General features: G+C 43.5%; 1 protein-coding gene across 1 annotated transcript in view; it reads right to left on the bottom strand.

Annotated features, from left to right (window-relative positions):
- LOC137437522 (protein LMBR1L) overlaps positions 1-23377 on the bottom strand; it is an 86926-nt gene that overhangs the window by 7755 nt on the left and 55794 nt on the right. The window contains 9 exon segments of the mRNA XM_068131913.2: positions 382-472; positions 1549-1622; positions 3733-3810; positions 4737-4813; positions 6033-6113; positions 16123-16195; positions 17928-17992; positions 19163-19231; positions 22984-23110. Coding sequence (XP_067988014.2) covers positions 382-472; positions 1549-1622; positions 3733-3810; positions 4737-4813; positions 6033-6113; positions 16123-16195; positions 17928-17992; positions 19163-19231; positions 22984-23110 — 735 coding nt within the window.

The following is a 23377-nucleotide window of genomic DNA, read 5'->3' on the forward strand; positions in this document are numbered from 1 at the left end:
AGTTTCAGTTCAATATCAGTAAACACATCCCTTTATTTGAGTGGTGTATTATGCTGCGTTCGGTGCCAAAAATAATAAAAATAACTCGATGTACATACATGAAGCAAAAACAACATTAATGTCATTTCAACATCATAATCCTAAAATAACAAAATCAATTTGACGAAAACTACACCAATAAGTTTTTGATGTTTTAGGCAAGGCCTGCAACACATCACTTGCTTTGATATTTAATACAAATGGATGCACAGTGTAGATTGCTTCACTTACGCCAAACGACGACAACCATAAAGCTAACTTATTTCACAATAAAGTAATAAAACGGCATTATACAAGAAACTTTCAGCCAAATTAAAGTCACTTTGCTTCTTCAGCACTCACCTTAGTCATCTGTGTGTCTTGTCTTTTTGGAAGAAGTGGACGGAACACGGGCAGGCTGTAAAAGCCAACGCACGATGAAATTATAAGGTAACTGGTAAGGAAGTAAAGGAATGGCAATTAAGTGGGAAATGTACAACAGACTGGTAATCTTGTTTAATTTCAAAGGTACTTTACAATAGAGGAATGTATCGTCGCACCCATGGCACATCATGACAATGATCCTATCTCAGTTGTTGAGGTTAGAGTAAGATAGTTGTCCTGACATATACTCAAACAACACAACCCGAAAAGCAGAGACAATTAATTGAAAGCTGTTTAGGTTGAAAATTTTAAGCTGTTCATGTCCTGCATTCAAATAACCTCAGGAGCCATTGCTCCAGTTGGTGCGATCCATTCCAGCGTGAGTTCACAATTATCCAAGTAGTCTTTCATTTGAGGTTGCTTTTAATTTGAATCCATGGCCCAAATATGATGCATTGTATAAAGGTAAAAATGTTTTTCAAATGGTTGGATCTCCAACAGCACCAGGAGTAATACAAACAAGAGGGAGAATTGCTTTGCAAATCAAGATGTTCCAAAAAGACCTGGACAACTTTGGTAGTTAATATATTTAGTACCACAAAAGATACAACACCCTTTGTTTTATATGACACAGAAGCTGCAGCATTATTACATCAATATACATACTTGTACCAAGTTTGATTTGAAGCCATTCACCTGTTCTCAAGTATAGCACTTTTATCTAACGGGACCTCTGACGCCGAAATAAGATCAGTTCATCTTTGCATCATAACATTAACTGTTACCAAATTTGATCAAAATCCCATCACTGGTTTACAAGTTAGCATAATAACAGAATTTTTACCTAACATGACCTGTAACCTTTGACCTCATGACCCCAAAATCTAATCAGTTCATCTTTAGACAAAGTATGCAGTATGATGTAATTTTGATTTGAATCCCTTCAGCTGTTCTCAGGTTATCACAATAACAAAAACCCATCACAGATACACAGACAGCCGGACGGACAACCCAAAAACAATGTCTCCGGCGACTTCGTTGGCGGAAGCATAAAAATGCCAAAGGAAAATTAAAGAAGACTTGACTGTAACCATTACTTGATAGAAGCATATGACCGTCATTCTGGCAGCCTCAGTAAAAGGATACAAAATCAGAAGTACTTCCAGGGCTGCTCCAAAAGACCCAAGGACCGAGAGGGAATGTTTTCCCAAACCAAGCTCCTGCAATGCAATTCACAAAACAAAATGCATTGAAATGCAAGTCATCTGATATATAAAAATATTATATATGTATAAAAAGGCAATGGAATTCTAAACCCTAATCCCTCCCTCTTTGTACAAAGTAGGCATGTGTACATGTAAAATACTATGGTAACAACATGTATTACCATCCAAGATCCCCCTTCCCCTTATGCTCCGTCTTAGGGTCACAGGTTGATTCCATTCACAGGTCACAGGTTAACCTGCTGGTTAACCTGTCACACAAAGCAGGTTAACCTGCTAAAGCAACAGAATAATGACGAAGAAAGAGGGAAATATTTGAATACATTAGGATTTAAAGAAGTAAACTTGTGAAGTAGCATAATTGTAATTAAAGGTTTTATTAGATTTACATGGTATGTAGCAGTAAAGGTTTGGACTTTAGCCAACTGAAGAAAAAATATAAACAAAAGGGAAAGCACTTCTCATTGAACACGCTTTAATGAGAATGGAATGTAAAATGGGCATTCGTCTTTTAGATTATTATTAGAGTACCGAGCAATTTGTCTGCCACAAAACTTTCAATGCCCTTGACACTATTCCGTTCGTGGCTTCTCACCTGATGCTTTGCCAAAAAAATCCTGAACCAACACACACATTTGGGAAACAGCAATGCCTTGCAAAAGCAATCATTACCTTAATGATCACAACTTGATAGAAAGGGACTTTGTGCTGGAGGAAACCTTTGCAAAAGTGTTAGCCAAGTCTAATCTTGTGAAACACAAACTGGAACAAATCCTGAGCATCCAAAAATGGACTGAAAGTGTATTTTTTAGTGAGCGATTTTTTGAGCAATATTCCACCCCCCCCCCCCCCCCCCCCCCACAATATTCCAGTAGGTTAACCTGTGACCATAGACTACTTTAGACTCCGATTTTTCTAATGCCGTGAACAAACTTTGGTACATCACGGGTGGTGAAGGTTGTGGTCAAGTTTCATTTTTTGTTTTTTTCTGTGAACAAACTTTGGTAGATCACAGGGGCTGCAAATTATGGTCAAGTTTCATCGGAATTGCATGTGTACTATCTGAGAAGGAAGCAAATACCTATTTTGGGGGCAACCCCCCCTGCCCCCCCCATACACCCCGAAAGGGGCAGATTTTTTAAATGCCGTGAACAAACTTTGGTACAGCCTGGGTGGTGAAGGTTGTGGTAATATTTCATTGAAATTGTGTGTGTAGTTTCAGAGAAGAAAGCAAATATCTATTTGGGGGGGGGGGGGGGGGGGGGGGTTAAACGTGGATCCACTTTGACCCCCTATAGATCCCCTTAGACCCTGACTTTTTTTAATGCTGTGAACGAACTTTAGTCACAACATACTGTAACATTAATATCATTTGTGCAAAGTTTGGTCACAATCCCATCAGCGGTGTCGGAGAAGAAGTTGCAAGTGTTTACGGACTGACGACGCGCCATTGTGTTAGCTCCTAGGAACTTCGTTCCAGGTGAGCTAAAAATAAATATAAAAAAACAGAAGCTTGTACAGGCATGCCAATTTGATTCATACAGCTGCATGAAGAAGTAAATGTATTTTATTTGTCAGATGTAGGGCGTCCCTTTATATGAACTTTTCTTGAGCATTACTTGGTTCCTCCTAAGAACACAAGGGTAATACAGCATACACACAAGATTTTTTGAATGTCCCTTATTTTCTCTTGTTTGGCATTTTCTGCAAGCTATGGAATATGTCCCTTCTTTTCTATAGTTTGCCACATGCCACATACCATATAAAGGGGCCTTTTCTATGCCCCTGGCATTATTCCTAAGAATTTGTACAAGTAATTGATTGATTATAAATAAAAGCATTATTACGCATCCACCTAGAGGTGATGACAAGTACAACAGGGGAGAGGGGGAGTGAGAGAGAGGAGAGACAGAGGAAGAGAAAAGAAGAATCAATGCACTGCAGTGAAAACTAAGTGTATTAATCTTATAACAAGAAACAGTTATTCACAATTGTGTTTGTAATTGTAGATAAATTTGCTGCGATAAGAAGCACATTTGAAATTGGGGGATGAATAAAGGTTGATCGATTAATAATGAAATGTAATCACACAACACGTTGTACACACCTGTGCCGTTTTGGGCATTGCCGTCTCATCTATGAGAAGCTCCAGGATGTGAAAGCAAACTATGAGAACCGAGATTCCCTGTAGCAATGCAGGAGTATCAACCACATACATAATTAGTCTCCAACACAATAATAATTTTAAAAATCCATTAAAAATACAACTAATTACATTTCACTTGTTAAAAGGTTGATGTTATTACCTCAAATGCTTGAATAACATCATTAATGATGACATATCTGGACAAAACAGTGTTCTCTAAAAACATCAGGGACCTCCATCATATTTTAATAATCCAAACTATGCTTTTTGGAGTTCGACATCTCCAAAAATAACTAATTACTCCAATATTGCTACATGTAATGTTAAATAGTATTGGTCAAAATATTTTGTGGATGCTAAAAACAAGTGTGCAAGTTTGAAAGACCATGACTTTGGAACAAAACAGTCGTTATACAGAAACATAAAAATACACTTCATCAGTCAATTATAAAGGTTTACACCTCTCATAATTGGGAGTAATGGAAGCCAAAGGTCAAGGTGTGCCCATACGCTTAACAGAGCATCAGGGTGCTCATGAGGAGTTATGAACGGTGCTTTCTGAGAACGAACACTGGAAAGGTCGCCACTCATCTAGTGTACTGCTACAGGTTAGGTTAGGAATTTGGAAATTGGTCAGGGTGCAAGCTTATTCTTGTGAAAGATATGATGGGATCTTTAACAGCTATCTGAAATTAACTGCTTGATAGACTGGATACAGCTTAATGAGGACAGCACACTCAATGATGCAAAACATCCGGATGACGGTTTATCATCTGGTCAGGAATTTAACCCAGACTTTATATCTCAAAGGTGAGTACACCACCTCTGAGCTATCTTGCCAGCCACAATAAAGCATGACTGCCAAAAAAATTATATATATATATATATTTTTTTTTATAAATAAAGGCCAACTGATTTTATGTTATTGTGCCACAGCAAAAACTTATAATGCAAGTAAACCTCACCGTAAAAGCCAGTAAAAGTAGCATAACCAGAGGATAGCCAAGGTTTCTTTGCCAGGGAGAAGCTTTCTTCCTTTTCTCTAACAACAAAAAAAGCATGAAAAAGCTGTCGTCAAAATTAAAAGAGAGAAAGGGGGGAAAGGAGGTGGAGAATGCTAAAACCTAGATATGATCATTAATGAACTTTTCACTTTACATCCTTTTTTAAAAATCAGCAATAATAACAAGGACAAAAAGACATAAAATGTCATAGCCCCCAGTGGTTTTAGCAATTTTGCTGTACAGAGTTAAAGGCCACCGTTCGGCCATCTTTAGTTGGGTTACAAAACAAAATCTACATATGTATACTCTCGTATTGTATTTGTGCCAAGTTTGAACAAAATCGGTCCATGCATGGCTGAGAAATGGTCGAGTTCACGTTTGAGTGACAAAATGGCCGACAGTCGGCCATCTTGGATCTGATGTCGAAAATAAATGACTTGTGTATATAAGCAATCATTCATTATCTGTGTGCCAATTTGAACAAGATCGGTAAATGCATTTCCGAGAAATGGTTGAGGACTTGTTCAATATGGGGTTTTTGTTTTTTTAACAAAAAAAAATGGCTGCCAGTATACCAGTCGGCCATCTTTGATCAGATCCAAAAATAAAGTGAGGTGCATGTGCATGCCATAATGTACTGTGCTTTTGCCAAGTTTGAACAACATCAGTAAATGCATCTCCGAGAAATGGTTGAGGACGTGTTCAACATTGGGTGTTTTTTTTTTTCAACTAAAATGGCTGCCAGTCGACCATCTTTAATCGCATCGTGAAACAAAATGATGTGCATATGTATACCATCATGTATTGTCTTTTTGCCAAGTATGAACAAAATTGGTCCATATATGTCTGAAATATGGTTGCGGATGCATGCACAGACAGACGGACAGACAGACAGACAGACAAACGAAACCCAATCAATAAACCCCCGTTTCGGACTAAATCCAACAGGGGCTAATAAAATAAAAAAGGGTCATTTATGAACATAAATTTCCTCTTAATTTATATGGAGGCAACCATATGATGCATTTGAGGGTGAATATCACATGCTTTTCACAGCCAATCATGGTAACACGTTTCATCAAGGGCAACACAATGAACACAATTGAATTTACTGCTTGCTGGTGTTGTATTTATTTATTTATTTTCATACAAGAATGTTAACTGAAAAATTATATCATCAAAAAGGGTTATTCTCAGTTTTTCAAATTTTGACTTTTGTTTCTGTTTTAAAAAGACCGAACTACACAGCATCCTCACCCATTTTAATCCTTTCCTCCCGGATGCTCATGAGGTTTTCCTGCAGCTCCTGCCTGTGTGCAGGTGAACAGTTTACTACACCTGCAAGATTGAAGGAACTCATTTTGGTGAATGCAAACCAAAGTAATATGTTTTACTGAAACGGCTTTTCCGTAAAATTATCCAGTCTGTAAACAACAAAAAAAAAATAACGAAATCAATTTACTTACAGGTGGCTTGTCGTTGAAAATGTACATATTACTTGATGCATAAAACATACAGTGTATGCAATTTCACAATGATGACATAATGTTAATAATAATAATAATAATAATAATGCATTTATTTTATATAGCGCTTTTCAGGAAGCCCAAAGACGCTTTGACAGAGTGCAAAACATAATGCATAGCAAAACATAAAAACAATTGCAAAAAAAGAAGAATCAATAGGGAAATATTCAAAGCACAAAGGAGGGAGAAGGAGAGGAGATAGTCAGGGGTTAGATGCTGTGGGTTAAATGTTGAATGCAGTGTTGAACAGGTGGGTCTTGAGTGATGTTTTGAATGTGGTGAGTGAGGAGGAGTCTCTGATGGTGTGAGGTAGCGAGTTCCAGAGGGTGGGAGCAGCGATGGAGAAGGCCCTGTCCCCCCAGGATCTAAATTTGGTCCGGATGGGGGGGGGTCAGGAGGTTGGTACCAGCAGAGCGGAGGTTGCGGGTGGGAGTGTGTCTGGAGAGGAGGTCAGCCAGGTAGGATGGGGCCAGGTTATGGAGGGCTTTGTAGGTCAAGAGGAGGATTTTGTACTGGATTCTCTGGGAGATGGGGAGCCAGTGAAGCTTGTAAAGGACGGGGGTGATGTGGTCACGGGTCCGGGAATGGGTGAGTAGACGGGCAGCGGAGTTCTGAATGTATTGGAGTTTATTGGTGATTGTTGAGGGTGAACCATAAAGGAGGCTATTGCAGTAGTCCAGACGGGAAGTGATGAAGGCGTGGATGAGGGTTTCTGCAGCCACGGAGGAGAGGGATGGACGGAGACGGGCGATGTTTTTCAGGTGAAAGAAGGCTGTCTTTGTGATCTGTTTAGTGTATTTGTCGAAGGAGAGGGTTTGGTCAAAGATGATGCCAAGATTCCGGATGTGAAGGGAGGTGGATACTGGGAAACCGTCGATGTTGAGGGCAAAGTTATGGGTGGACTTGGTGAGCGTTTTTGGGCCAATGATGATTATTTCAGATTTATCACAGTTAAGTTTGAGGAAGTTGATTTGAAGCCAGGATTTTATTTCAGTGATGCAGTTTGTCAGGATAGAGTGGGTGGCGGTGGAGATGGACTTGGTGGAGATGAAAAGCTGGATGTCATCGGCGAAGCAGTGGAATTGGAGACCATGACGGCGGATTAAGTGACCGAGGGGGGACAGGTAAAGGATGAAGAGGAGGGGGCCAAGAACTGAACCTTGGGGGACACCTTGGGGGAGGGGAGCAGTAGGGGATTTGCAGTTATTGATGGAGATGAACTGACGTCTGTCAGAGAGGTATGATTTAATCCAAGAGAGGGCAGTGCCGGTAATGTTAAAGGTGGTTTCAAGTCGGGTGAGGAGGATGGTGTGATCGATGGTGTCAAAGGCGGCGCTGAGGTCGAGGAGGATGAGAATGTTGAGGTTGCCAGCGTCAGAGGAGAGGAGAAGGTCGTTGGTGATTTTGAGGAGAGCAGTTTCAGTACTGTGGTTGGAGCGGAATCCGGATTGGAATGTTTCATACAGGTTATTGGCAGAGAGGTGATGTTTGAGTTGAGTGGCTACAGCGCGTTCCAAAACCTTTGACAGAAAGGGTAGGTTGGAGATGGGTCTGAAGTTATTTAGGGTGTCAGGGTTTAGTCCAGGTTTTTTCAGAATGGGGGTAACAGCAGCAATTTTGAGGGATGGTGGGACGATGCCTGTAGACAGGGAGGAGTTTATTGTTGCAATGATAAGTGGAGAGAGAGCAGGAAGGGAGGCCTTGACAAAGCTGGAGGGGATGGGGTCAAGAGTGCAGGTGGCAGTTTTCATTCCGATGAGGAGTTCAGAGAGGTCAGTAGGGGAGACTGGGGAGAATTGAGACAGGGGATGGCAGGATAAGGGGGGGCAGGTGGTTTGAGGGGGAGTGGGTGCGGCGGTGGTCAAGCTGTTGTAGATGTTTTCAATTTTGCATTGGAAGAATGAAAGGAAGGAGATGCAGTTGTCTATTGTGAATGACTGGGTGGTGGTGTTCAGGGGGCTGAGGAGTTTGTTTATTGTAGAGAAGAGTGCTTTTGGGTTTCCGGAGCCAGAGTGGATAATTTGAGAGTAGTAGGCGGAGCGGGCGCGGGAGAGGGCATCTTTATAGTGTTGTATGTGGTCCTTGTAGGCCTGGGAGTTAACATTCAATTGGTACATTTACTTTGCAACCTCTGTGTTATGCCATCACCAAAACTTTACATACTGAAATGTGGATGAGAAGGAGTAGTAACACCCATTTGCATATTTGTGTTAATGTAAATACTACCACATCTGTGTACGTACTTTGTGAATACGCATGTGTGGGCCAATTTATAATGGATATAGACCAAGATGCCTTATCACAGTCCCACAGACCCCGTTTCCTCTTTTTTTCAACCTATCGCTTATAATCATTTGATTAAATGGCTGTCCCATATTGCCCTGAGGGCAAACATTGCCACTGGAGTAAATGTGTAGGGGGTTCAAGCAGCACAAGGTTATCAGGTGTCAGCTGTATGCGCTGTGCTTTGGCCCACCCCTTTAAAGGCCAGAGGTGAGTGTGGATAATGGCAGTAAAAGCACGGAGATGTAGTGGAGAACGAGCTCAGAGAAACATGGAGAAGAACTGGCACAGGGCACATAACAGCAGTAGGAGACCGCAGCCAAGCCACAGTCGTGATCAGGTGGGGTCTTGGCCAGACAGGCATCGTGGAGACACCCCGGAAGCTCAAACTCACCGCAACAAGCCAGTTCTCCCAGCCTGGGCACGCACGAGGCGACACTATTTTTCTCTCCGACACAGGGTTTTCATTTATTTATTTATTCCCTCCCTGCGATTTTGACTTGTTTTCTTTCATTCTGTCAGTTTCTCCCTCTGGTTGCAATACGATCTGCAGCAATAGTGAGGTTGAAAGGTTATCAGGTGTTCGTGTTGGCATGTTGATCCTGCATCAAGATTCTGCTGGTTTTGTTCCTCATGTGTGCTTAGATATTATTACTGTTAATACATTAATCATTTGGGCCAGTTGTTAGTCTGCTTTCTTCCTGTGTCATTTTCGCCTGAAAGCCTGCTCAGAAAGCAACCATTGGTTCATGAGCGAATGCGGCGGCCACATGATCGTTCGCAAGGTTGATTTGAATCGAGCAAACAGGCCACTCGTCAATTTTGGAGGGAAATGTCCCGGCATATCCGTGGTCTATCAAGCCCCGGATATGTTACAATATGTGGAAATATGACATAAATATGCCAAACATACTCAGCTAACCCACAAAAACTCTCAATTTTCAGACAAACGATTGCATTTTGCCTAAACAGTAATACCTCGCTCAGTGCTCAGGATGTGTTCCTTGAAAAGCGAGCACTAACCAAAAATGTGCTAAATGGTGTCATTATAACATTGTTTGGGGTTTACATCCCTCACAGCATTATTTCTTATGCATGAGTGGTATATGACGGCTTCATTGGGTATCTATAATCGCGATAATAATAATACAGGTGGGTAAACATATTGTTTTACAAATAAAAAGAATAATTGTCATCGTTGCTACTCTGCTCCAACACCTCCTACATGGCAGCAGTGGGATGAGATGGGCTCATCCTGCTGTAAAACAAAGGCTGAGTAAATGCTGATTGGCTCAGATCGTGTGCATACAAGTACAAGCAATGGTGGCGGGAGCGTTTACCTAGAAAGCGCTGAGTGTTGTGGATTTTTAAAGTAAAAACTCTGCAAAACAGAGCTCTATAACGAATCAGCATGCTACGGGGCAATGTTAAGCGAGGTATTACTGTACTTATGTACTATTACATGACAATCAGATATGCTGCTACAATTTAAATAATTCCCGATAGGCCTCAAGCTGACCGTGTGTTGTTCAATCCCGTTCCGAGGTCAGAGAGACTAAAAAATAAGCACTGGTAATCTGAGTACGTGCCGAGTTGTAGCACATACAAAAAGTTTAACAGATCCTGCCAGTTTGAAAGTTTTCCACGCGTTTATGTCGCACTACTTTGTCTTGCATCGAAGGCACCAATTTTGAATCTAGGCCTATCAGAACACTTGCTTGGGTCACATGACATACAAAATGGCGGCGCCCATGTCGCGCTGAATGTTTAGTCATGGCCTCGGGAAAATCGCGTTTAAAGTGCTTCATGCACTTTGAACACGTCGTGAATGACATAACTTCGTCGTTTACGCCTCTCAGATGGAGTAAATATCGTGAATGCCTGCAGACGTGGCTGCAATTGGACGGTGAGTGTCACAATCTTGCCAACAGACACCAGCATCTGGTCAACGTCGAGTTCACCAACATTCCTGCAGAGGCAGGATTTCACCCTACATGTTATCAACGCTTCATCAACAAGAGACTGATAGAACTGAGTTCCAAAAAATGTTTGAAGAGGCAGCTGCAGCAGAGTTTGGAGAGTGAGGGATCGCTTCAGGACACACAGGCCAGCAACATCAGTCTGCTGTACACAGGCCTAGTCCACGGAAAAAATTGAGGTCACGTTCTGACCTGCATTCAGCCAAACATGTCCTACCAGCAGTGTGCATTATTTGCAAGAAGGCAGACCGGTACGTGAGAGTCTCTCATAAAACAACAAAGGATAGCTTGATGCAAGCTGAAACGTTAACAGCAGGTGAGTACATATTCTAAAAGAAATTGATACAACATGCATTTTAAGGCCATTTTCCCTGCTAGAGTGGGGGTTAGCCTTGCGGTCCCCATGACAATCTTCTCCATTTTGCCATATTTTCTGCATCTCTCCTTGTTAACCCCCTTGCCCACATTTCTTCTTCCACCAATTTTTAGCAAAGTCTTTCTCGGTCTTCCCCGTCCTCTACTTCCTTCTACATTAATTTCCATCACTCTTCTCAACCAGTCACTTTCATCCTTCCTCAACACATGACCAAAACATCTCAACCTGTTCCTCTTCACAGCATCAATCACAGGCAATATTCCCATCATCTTTCGCAATTCATCATTTGTCTTCCTCTCTCTCTCAACGATACTCCGCACATCCATCGAACCATTCGCATTTCCACCCTTTCCAGCCTTCGTTGCTGCTCTACGTTCATTACCCATGTCTCGCTCCCTTAAATCATAACACTTCTCACACATGCAGCATACACCTTTCCCTTCAGCTTCAGCGACACTCCTCCTCATCAGCATGCCACTCAGTTCCCGAAACTTCTTCCATGCACATCTCACTCGAGCAACCGTTGCCGAGTCTGATCCACCTTCTCCATTCAGCATGTCTCCGAGGTAGCAAAATGTTTTCACACCTTCCAGCTTCACGCCGTCTCCAAGATCCAACTCAACATTTCCTCCATCTGCAGCTCCCTCTGTGCACACCTTACATTTGAATGTAGCTGCCACACTGGTAAATGACCCTCTCAAACCACTACATTTTTGATGAACCCACTCAGCGCACATTGTACATTGAATGGAGTTCACTCCGACACCCTTCCTGCACACAGCACACGGCCACTTCCCAGTTCTTTCCACCTCACCACATGCTTTACCACTTGCCATCACCTTCGTCTTTCCGATATTCACCTTCAGACCTTTTGTCTCCATACATTCCTTCCACTTGTTCATCTTTTCCTTCAGTCCATCCATACTTTCCGCAATCAACACCAGATCATCTGCATACAACAACTCCCACGGTAAACCCTCCTTTACATTCTGAGCCAGCACCTCCATCACAGCTACAAATAGTAGTGGTCTTAGTACCGACCCCTGATGCACTCCCACCTTCACCTCAAACTCACCACTGTTCCCGTCCTTCGTCCTTACAGCTGTGCGCTCTCTTTTGTACATTGCCATCACTACTCTGATCAACCATTCCTCCACTCCTCACTTCCTCAATGCCCATGTCAATACTTTGCGTGGAACCCTATCGAATGCTTTCTCCAGATCAACAAACCCAAAAAACAACTTCTTCCTCTTCTCCATGTACTTCTCCGGCAACTGCCTCACAATGAAAAGCGCATCTGTCGTTCCTCTTCCTGGCATAAATCCAAACTGCATTTCATCGATCTTCACTTTCTTCCTTATCCTCCTCTCCAACACCCTTTCCAATACCTTCATTCCATGCTCCAATAACTTTATCGCTCGGTACGAGCCACACTTCAAAGGGTCACCTTTCCCCTTGTATAGAGGGACGAGGGTACTCAGTTCCCAATCCACTGGAATGCGGCCTTCTTTCACCACCAGATTACAGATCTCTGTCATTCTCTTCACACCCCAACTTCCTGCTGCCTTCAACATATCTCCCACAACTCCCGTCGGCCCTCCCACTTTTCCACTCTTCATTGCTTTTATCGCTTCCTCAACTTCGTTCTCAGTTATCTTCTCTGCCGGTCCTAAAACTGGGTTACTCTCTATGTTGCCATCCCATTCATTCTCTTGTTACGTGGTCCTCCCGGTAACTACCTGGTCTTGGTGACCCCCGGACCGTGGGAGGGACCCCGCCAGAAAGATATATGGTTTATACGCTTTCGTAACGCAATCAATATGAATTCCGGTCAAGAAGAAACCCCACACCAAGGATCCGGAATAATCAATAATATATTCACTGAGCAATCAACAACCATCAACAATGCACAATCAATATTACAACCATGTGAACTCATCTACACAAACTCTAAGATGGCCATCTTAATCTTATACATTCCTCACGTGAGCCCCACTCCTGACTCCCTCCGTGGTCAATGTCTCTCCTCTCCGCACACGGGCGGTTGAACGAGCCCCGGGCGGACGTGCTCTAAACGTGCCGTCTCGGACTGGGGCCGCGGCTGCAGCGCACCTCCTTGCCAAGCCACGGGGCAAACCCAGCGCGGCGTCCAACGTGCGCGAGGCCCCAAGTGCGACCCTCACGCGTCCTTGTAGATGGGCAAAAACCCAGCGCGGCTTCCGACGCGAGCGAGGCCCAACGTGCGGACCCGTACGCGTCTTTGTAGACGGGGCAAAACCCAGCGCGGCTTCCGACGCGAGCGAGGCCCAACGTGCGGACCCGTACGCGTCTTTGTAGACGGGGCAAACTGTCCCGGACGCTTGGTTTCGTGCACGAACTCACGGTGACTGGACGTGTCAAAAGGTATTTACCGCCCAGGTAACTCCTCTCGCCAGACGTTTCGCAACGGCGCGTTTTCCGCGCAGCGTAAGGTCGATTCCACCTTCTCATCCTCGCGGGGCGAGGAAGAAGAAGCCTTCCTTTTCCTCGTGTCTTTTCTCCTCCGTTTCCCGTCACTTCCGCTTCCCGCCACTTCCGTTTCCTGCCACTCTTTCAGAAGGGCTCCTGACCCTCCAACCACAACAACTACACAACAACTTAATATACTACACACGGAAGCAAACACCTGCATGGTAATTCACATACATTCACATAAATATGTAACACTCTGTATTCAACAGCATTTCCATACATCTTTTCCATCTTCCTTTAATTCCATCTGGGTCGACAACGATTTGTCCCACTTCGTCCTTCAAGCAACTCACCCCCATCACATCACACCTCTCTTTCGCTATGTGCTTTGCAATCCTGAATACTGCTTTCTGACCCTCTTCCGAATCCAAGCGTTCTCCGAACATTTTCCTACATGCCTCCTGCGCCTTTGCTACCTCTTTCTTTGCAGCCTTCCTGGCTGCCTTATAACTTTCATGCTCTGCTGTTTCTGCTCCCGTACCCTTCGCCTTCTGCCACTCCTTGAACTTCTTCCTCTTCTCGTCAATCCTCTTTCCAACTTCATCATCCCACCACCATGTTTCCGAGTGCCTCGGTGGTCCTATTGTCCATCCACATACCTCACCAACGGCTCCCAACAGACTAGCTTTCATTGACATCCAACCACTTTCAAGCTCAACCACATCATCCTCTACCCTACTCAGCCTCTCTTTTAAGGCCTCCCTTACTGTCACCTCTTTCAACCTCCACACCTTCATTCTTGGTTGGTACTTCACCCGCCGAGCTCTCCTCGCACCTTTCACCCTTATGTCGCAGACAACCAAGTGGTGCTGTGAAACAGCCTCCTCCCCCGGGATCACCTTTGTGTCCCGGAGGTGCCCCCTATCTCGCCTACGCACCATCAGGTAGTCAACGGTTGTCGTCGACCCACCTGACGTGTATGTAACAAGCTTATTATCCTCTTTCTGGAACTGAGTATTACAAATCAACAAATCAGCTCCATCAGCAAACTCCAAAATCCTTTCACCTTCTCCATTTCTCACCATATCCGTAACCCCCATGAACTCCCTCAAAACCATCCATACTCCTTCCCACATGTCCACCCAGGTCTCCTCCCACCACAACAACTTCCTCATCTTTCACGTTTTCCATCAGCTTCTCTATCGCACGCCAGAACTTGTCCTTCTCTTCATTGCTTCGACCAACCTGCGGAGCATATCCCGAGATGACGTTCACCAAGAGCTTTCCAATCATCATTTTCACCATCATCAACCTATCACTCACTCTAGTCACACTCACCAAACTGTCTACAAACTCCTCAGAAAACAGGACACCAACACCATTCACGCCCTCCGGGCACCCTTGCCACACAAACTTCCATTTCTGTCCCTGCCTACCCTTCACCATTCTCACACCACTTCCCTTCCATCTCGTCTCTTGCACACAACATATGTCCACTCGTCTTCTGACCAATACTTCCACCACTTCTCCTGATCTCCCTGTCATTGTCCCTACATTCCATGTCCCAAAGCTCAGAAACCGATCTCCACTTCGGGCTGCACCCTGCCCATATGTAGTTGTAATTGTCATGGTTCTCTTTTTGAGGCAATGTTTTTATGGCCGGATGCCCTTCCTGACGCCAACCCTCTTAGTCGTCTCTTGCGAAACGCAGGGATACGGTGTACCTATTCTGACCAGGGTACATACTGGGAAACGTTTAAAACATGGAAATTCGGGGGGGGGGGGGCGGCGTCAGCATCACGGCTGCGGTTTAAACATATTCCAACAATATCCAAACAGAACCATGAAAACCATGTAAAAACAATCCGGGAAAAGTCTCCAAGCGAGAACGTGGATTTGAGAAAGAAGGAGCAGAGGCGTCAGAAAACGAGATACAGGGGGCGGGGCACAAGCCGAGACGAGGAGGAGAGCGAACAAGCACGTGTCCGGGAGGAGAGAAAGAATCAATATAGAATTCTTTGTCTCGGGAGGTGAGGTGAGGGGGAGAAAACAAAATAAAAGAAACAAGCAATACAGCGAAGGAAATAACCCAAACCGACAAAACACCGAAGGGGGGAGGGAAGCCCCAAGTCACCAGGCCGCGCACGAGGTACGACCCAGAAAACGATTAATTACACACAAGTTTGCATGAACCACAAACCAACACCAACTAGAAACACACAATAACACGTACACAGCAAAATAACCAGTGGAAATTTGACAAAGACAAGAATGGGAAAACACTCTGTGCCTAGCATAAATTCCTAGGCTGAATTATATGTACTGACGGAGATACCACTCCGCAAAGTCGGCACCGGAGCTAAAAATCCTCCTTTTTGACTCTACATGACCTAGTTTGACATGGTCGTTCACGGAAACTGGCAGGATTTCAGAGTTAAACTTTTAACACAAGGTCAGACATGTTGTATACAATAAAACAATGCATAGAAATCGTAGTCCCACGAGTTCGAAACGAAACTCATTTTTTGGCGCTATTTCAGGCTTCAGCTTGAGGCCTACGAGGAAAAATCAGTTCCGGGTGGGAAAAAAAGAAAAGAAAAAAAAAAGAGCAAACAATCGTGACTCGAGACGTTCTTTTGTGTTAATGGCGGACATGCAAACCCTTTTATAAATGGAAACAAAACCCTTTTAATGAGAAGAAAGCACAGAACAGCCTTTGCACACTAAAGTACCATTCAACTGTCGGACAAGCACGTTTTCTTGCATCCTCTGGGTATTTATTTGGTCATCCAGGTCCTCCAAAAGCTGTTAAATAGAGGAACATGGTTAAGACGAGCACATTCTAAATTTACACTCTATTTAACTTGTCAAATTCAGGTTCATGCATAAACAGCCTGCTCATGTACTAAAAGTTTAATCTTATCAAAATACAAAACTGTCCAATAAATTACATCAGAAACACTTAAAATGTAGTAATAAACACTTTGCCATACTTAAACAAAGCATCAAAATATTTAGGAAGCACACATGGTGTAATGCACAATTTATGGTTATAGTAAGATCAAGTATGTTATACCTACCGCAAAAATAAATGCAAACTGGCATTTAGTGGCAGTTATTACTGTGGCAAACTTATTACTGTGGCAGTAATAAGGGACAGCAAATACCAATTTCCAGGCAAAATTATGCATTGCAAACAATAAAATTAGCTTTAAGGTCTACAAATGGATCCCAAATATCCATACAATTTTGCTTCACCACACATGTGAAGGTTTCAGTTTCCAGATGTTCCCATCTGTGTACTTGGCCATTCTTCTGGGATCCCAGGTTGATATCCCATATAACGTTGTTGATTAGTGAATTAGTGAATGTCCTTGCCTCTTGATGTCCTTGACCTGCTTATGATACATATCCAATCTCTTCATGGGCCTAAGAACTGTAAGGTCATATCAGTTACACTATAATTCGATAAGTGTCGGTTTGTTTGTTTGAGATCTCATGCACTCCTGAACCACTGGATGGAATGTGTTGAAAACTGGTGGTTGTACTCGAAGTGTGCAAGGGTAGGTTTTAGACAGTAAAAACAAACCTAGAACAGCACTCTTCGACGTCGCGATGTCGACTCACATGCCTCCGCCCACATCATCACATCATTATACATACATGCACCAAGTTTGATTGAAATCCATTCAGCTGTTCTCAAGTATCATATTTTTACCTGACATGACCTTTGACCGTTGACCTCTTGACCCCAAAATCTAATCAGTTCATCTTGAAATCATTCTACATACTTGTACCAAGTTTGACTTAGATTGCTTCGAAAACCTATCATGGACGGATGGACAAAGAACCACCTTTAGAGGCCATTTTTCCCCGCAGAGCAGGGGTTGGCCTTTTTCGGGCACCATGGTCCCCTTTTTTTTGAAGCAATGTTTTACAGCTGGAAGCCCTTCCTGCCGCCAACCCTGTTAGTCGCCTCTTGCGACACACAGGGAATTACCAGTGAACTGGTACTCAATTTGCCGACCTTGGAAAGATGACAGGCTGAGTCAACCCCCCTGGCGTTAATTCAGCGATCGACCAGGATTTGAACCCAGGATCCCAAGCCGGCACCCTAACCGCTAAGCCAACAACAGGCTAGAACGGATGGACAGCCGGGTGGAAAACCCAAAAACATAACGCCTGCGGCAACTTCATCGGCAGAGGCATAAAAAAAAAAATTGTGGGTGGTTTAGAGTTGTGGGAGAACCCAAATTCTCTCTATGCAAAAGTGTGTGGCACAGCTCTTCTCCTGGTGGGAGCAGATATCACAAGTCTTGCTATAATACACCAGTTCTGGGGGAATTTACCTGTCCATAATTCCAGGGGGAGCGTGGGGTGGGGGATTGTCCCTTCCGGAATTCTGGCAGTATTAACCAGTCCATAAATCTGGGGGGAATGGGTTCTTCACGAGCAATGAACAATAATAATAGTGATAACAAATATAACGTATTAGAGTTCCTATGATGCCGAGTAGGAAAGAAAAGAAGGCGCTTACCCTTGGTTTCACGAGAAGCTGTCCTGTGATTGTAAACATTCTTGCCAGGCCAAATGGTGTACAAACTATCAAAGGAAGCAAAGAGCAGCACACTGTTAGAATTGTAAGCGAGTGATCAGTAAATATGGCAGAAAATATTTAACATGTGACCTACCAACCACAATGAGAAAGGATAGTGTGGAGAACAGTGCGGAGTATGGAGAACAGTGTGCAGAGAAGGTCATATAATTAGAGTGCAGAAAAGGGGTAGAACGGGATGGGGGAGCGTGGGGGGAGGGGGGCAGGGGATGAGGGGGTAGGGATATCCTCCATAATTAATTTCAGATAATTACATATTTCAGGCTTCTTGATTAATGAGAAATGCCCTTTTAAGCACTGTGTAATACGGGGCGTCAACCCAAGTGGCAAAATTAGAGCCAGTGAATTCCTGCAATTGTGAAAAACTGACAGAATTCACGGAATCGGTGACTTGATCGGAAAACTGAATTCGACAAAAAATATCGGAATGTGGTAAACTACAGATAAGAAAGGCAAAGTTAGGTCGGATTACAAAATATTCACTATATTGTCTGATTTCGTGTGTGAATCTCCACAGACTCGATTCAAACAGCACAATTATGTAAAGTGGTAAAAATCTTGGACGGCACTCTTCGACATCGATCGATGTCTCCACATTATTAAATTAAATAAAAAAAACACCTTTGGAGGCCATGTTTCCCCGCAGAGTAGGGGTTGGCCTTTTTCGGGCACCGTGGTCCCCTTTTTAAAGCAATGTTTTATGGCTAGATGCCCTTCCTGCCGCCAACCCTGTTAGTCGCCCCTTGCGACACACAGGGAATTACCAGTGAACTGGTACTCAATTTGCCGACCTCAGAAGGATGACAGGCTGAGTCAACCCCCCTGGTGTTAATTCAGCGATCGACCGGGATTCGAACCCAGGATCCAAGGATCCCAAGCTGCACCCTAACCGCTAAGCCAACACCAGGCTCCCAGGTGCAGACTTGAAGAAAATTGTATTTTTCCCAATGCAAGTGCACAAATAAATGTTTCTTTTTTCCATTGATAACAAAATGGAATTTACCTTTTTTGAAACAGAAAATCATTTGCTCTACAAAATGCACCACTTCAGAGGGGAAGGCTTAAATACAGTTCAAAACCAGTAGCTAATTACATAACCCAAATTATCAAAGAAAACACCTTTTTAGTCAAACTCACTCAAGGAATGCAATACTCACGTAGTAAAAGTAGTACTCCAAATAGAGAAAAGAATGAATATAAATACGGCAAGTAATATGTCCAAAAATCTACAGGCAGAAAAAAAGAATCATACAAGTACAGTATGAGTATACACGAATCAGAGGAGCATTGCAGCAGACCACCCTCTATTGACGACAGCATTACTGCGGTACCCCAATCATTTGTTTGCTTGAGTATCCACCAAGTACACCTCTATACCATGTCTCAAACATCAACATTAATTTTACCTGAATTTTCACCACATTTAATGAATTTCACCAATACAAATGGAAAACTGGACAGATAATGTTTTTCATTGGGCTTCATTGATAGTTGATGGCATTACGTGATTAAGAATACATTTTGCCATGAAAAATATGGATTAACTCGTCAAACTTTAACGTTACTCGTACAAGCCCAAGCACGCCATGCCTGAGAAGTGAATTCTTGCAGAAAGTTTTCTAAAGGTCATTTTCCTGCAGGCATCCCAAATCCTATCCAAGGTCCTCCTGATGAATCCATCCTTTGTTTATTCAGGTTCCTTCTAATGACCCCAATGCAGTATTTAGTCTCATGTTTGATGACACCCATGTAAATGCATGGACTGTGGTGCTGCATGACCAAATGCAAGGTTTTTAAATATTCCAAAGATAATTTTCAATTTTGTTTTTTGAATATTATATACAAGCTAATTTCAGAAGAGAAATTGAACTTGTAGTTCATGATATTTGAGCTGAGCTTTCAGCAATGTCCGGTTGTTTGATGAATGTCAAACTGTTGAATTGCTCAGTACATCCTGAATTTGATTTTTAGAAATGTAGAATTTTTTTTTTGGGGGGGATACAAGATCGAGGCTCGTGTAAGAGCAAACATTGATCACAATAAGACAAACTGACACATAAAACATATGATAAAGAGAGCGGGAGACAAGGTGGGGAGAGAGAGGGAAGCACACCAGCACAACATTTGAGAGCAGGGACATCGGGAGATCTGTGGGAGGGAGAGGGCTTGGGGGGAGGAGGCATGGGAAGGGGGGGGGGGGGGGAGGTGGAAGAGGTAAAAAAAACACATGGACACTGTTTGGACTTCCAGGAAAGAAGTCGGTATTTCAAAAAAGTCGATCTGGGGTGAATTGACAGGGGTAGAAAATATCAAGGTTTTGGATGTGGGAAGATAAGAGATGGTGGTGAACAGCTGTTTTAAAGACCTGGAGGGAGGAGTGGGATTGAAGAGAGTGAGGGAGTTTGTTCCAGAGGCGGGAGAAAAGAGGAATGAAAGAGTGAAGGTGAATAGAGAGTTTTGATTTTGACAGTTTAACCATAAGAGGGTTGCAGGCAGATCGTGTGCATCCTGCAGGAATATTTGGGGGACAGAGCACAGACAGAGCTGGGGGAGCAAGGCCGGCAAGGAGTCGGTAGAAGACAGAAATACCACCAACCTGCCTGCGGTGAGTGAGTGAAAGGCCCTCGGAGTTCGCTTCATCGCGGGAGATTCCAATGATTCTGATAGCTTTGGTTTCAACCGCGTGAAGCCGAGCTAGGTGTGAGGAGGAGAACCAGCCCAGAGGGGAGAACAGTATTCCATTGAGCTGCGGATGAAAGCCTTGTATTTGATGAGGGTTTGCATTTGATCAGGCCTCAATGAAGTCGGTGACAATAATAACATCATGGTAAATTACACACCACACTGTGTGCTTTAGGGAAGAAGACGTTTTGGTTTAGATTTTTCATCAATGGCTGTCTAATTCCAACTTGGTGCGTATGGACTGGGAAGCGATGCAGTGAGTACGGCAGAACGCATGGACCATCACCACAAGTCAGAGGTGCATGAGTTTTGCATATGGTTTTCTTCAAATGATACTGCTTATTGATGTTGTATGAACATCCTGTAATTGCACAGAATCTTCATTATTGACCACTCTTTCCTATGACGTTCAACAATTGAAAGAATGGAAAGGTCTGTCACTTTAACATGATTTTGGGGTCAAATTCAGTGTTCAATTATGGAAACCGGATCAATGGGACATCGCGATGCTATTTAGTATTGTTACGTTTGTAGGGGGTAGGCAATGATTACCTTAGTCCAGGTAGAATTATATAGGTAGTGTGTGTGTGCTCCAACTGTCATGAACAAGAAGAAACGCCATGTATCACAAAGTAGGGATCCGGTAGACCGTATGTCGTGTAAGCGCGTATCTTCGTTCCCATCACGAGGGGTGGGGTTTGTTAATTAGATAGGGATTATAGGTAATTAATCCCCTGTATGTAATGGCCTCTCTTATTTTTCCTCTGTTCCTTATGACACCAGCAGCACACACACATAGCAGGAAATCACGCATTTATAACATTAAATAAAAGCGACCGGAACCGGGACATTCAACTACTGCTGGTGCCGCAGCCGTCACATCGCAACACAAGCAGGCAGGCCCGGGAGGCCACACCCCGAAGAGCAGCGATTGGTCCGGGATTGATTGACGCAAGGACTGCCAAGATGGGACTATTGGATTGGTGGAGCAGACACGGATGACGTCAGAGCCTTGAGTTTAAAAGAACGCTCTCCCCGACATTTTCTCTCTCGACTTCCTCTTGACTTCCATCTTCTGGCTTTGGCGGTGAATGGTCACGATTTGATATCTCGCTCTGCTTCGGGATTTCACGGCGAGCGGTCGGAGTTCATAGCTCTCCTGCGTGAGAAGAATTCATCGATGAGCACATGAACATTTTGTAGCGCTTTTGCGCCGGGGACATTGGAGGTCGGGACAATCGGGAGGACGAGCGCGGCTGCATGAACGAGGGGACGCAAAGGCCTTTTTCCCACCAGGGCCGGTGCCGCGTCCGGATTTCTGACGGGCCTGGACGATTCCTGACGAGGTTCAAGAGCAGCTCGGAGCTAAGTGCCCACAGAAATAACATTTATTTTCCAGTTATTTTACCCCTTGTGTTGTATTTGGGTCTGTATGGGGCGTCCTGTTTAGGAATCATATTTTGCCGCGTTTTATTCTGTTACCGGTTTTTCTTTAATAAAGCCGGTATTTTGGTAGATTTTAATTCCGTGTCGGTTCGAGTTAATTGTTGCAGTTTCAAAGACTGTCGGTGGACCCATGAAGGTAAGCGCTTGTGGCTCTTCCCCCCACTCGTATAACGAAGGTCCACCATTGGATTGAAAGCCTTGGAGTTAAAGCTCGTTTGGTCATCCGTGTCACCCTGCGGTGTTCATTACAGGGTAGACACACGACAGTATGCAACACGTACATGTAGTAAATACAAATTCATTGTGTATACTTCAAGACCACCGCAGTAATGGCGACTGTCTGATGCCACCTTGTGCCCACCCTCACTCATCGGAAAGGTGTTTACAAAAATCATGTACATTTAAAAATTGGCAAGGAGACAGGGGGGGGGGGGGGGGGGAGAAGAGGGCATGTCATGGGAGAGAGAGTAATAATATTGTATTCAATACAAGGCTCTCCTTGAATTTGCTTTCTTTACACTCAAGACATTCTATCTGCCAGTTTGGTCAAAATAAAATCTCCAAATGCAAACAATTGCCTGAAGGCTACAATTCATGTTTTCTAACAGGGTCAACAGACAAACAAGCAGTAAAAAGAAACAGGTAGAAAAGAATATTGAAGTTTATATACGATACTCACACAATGAAATGTATAGATTAGATTTATGGCATATATGGTGGTCAACTGTATGCAGGAAAAAATGGCACAACAGGATGGATACAGACATATTGCAACTGGTCAAAGAACAAATGGTTAAAAACACATGGATGTGTGGTAAAGTGTGCCAAATAAACATCACCTCCAACCTACCAGAAAGAGACTGTCGACTGGCAGCATCCCCATCAATGAGGGCGAGTGCCACCCAGACCATGCCAAGCACAAGCAAAGCCAAAAGGAATAGAACGACAAAGGTTTCGTACAATCGTGCCATGATCCCCTGTATTTTAAAACAAACAAAAATAAAATAAGAAATAGACATCATTTGACGTCGCAATGTCGACCTATATGCCCAGCCCACATAAAGTCTTTGCTTACTCAAACTTTGACTTAAAACCTCAAGAACATTTGACCTCAATATCTAATCTGCACATATGTATCATATAAATATGTGCATCCCTTAGTTTAGTTCAAATCCCATAGCCAATGGTATCACATTAACAGGAGCTTTAATATGACCTCTGACCCTTTACCTTTTAGTAACATG

Source organism: Myxine glutinosa, chromosome 12, assembly GCF_964187855.1.
Source record: "Myxine glutinosa chromosome 12, kmMyxGlut1.1, whole genome shotgun sequence".
NCBI lineage: Eukaryota > Metazoa > Chordata > Myxini > Myxiniformes > Myxinidae > Myxine > Myxine glutinosa.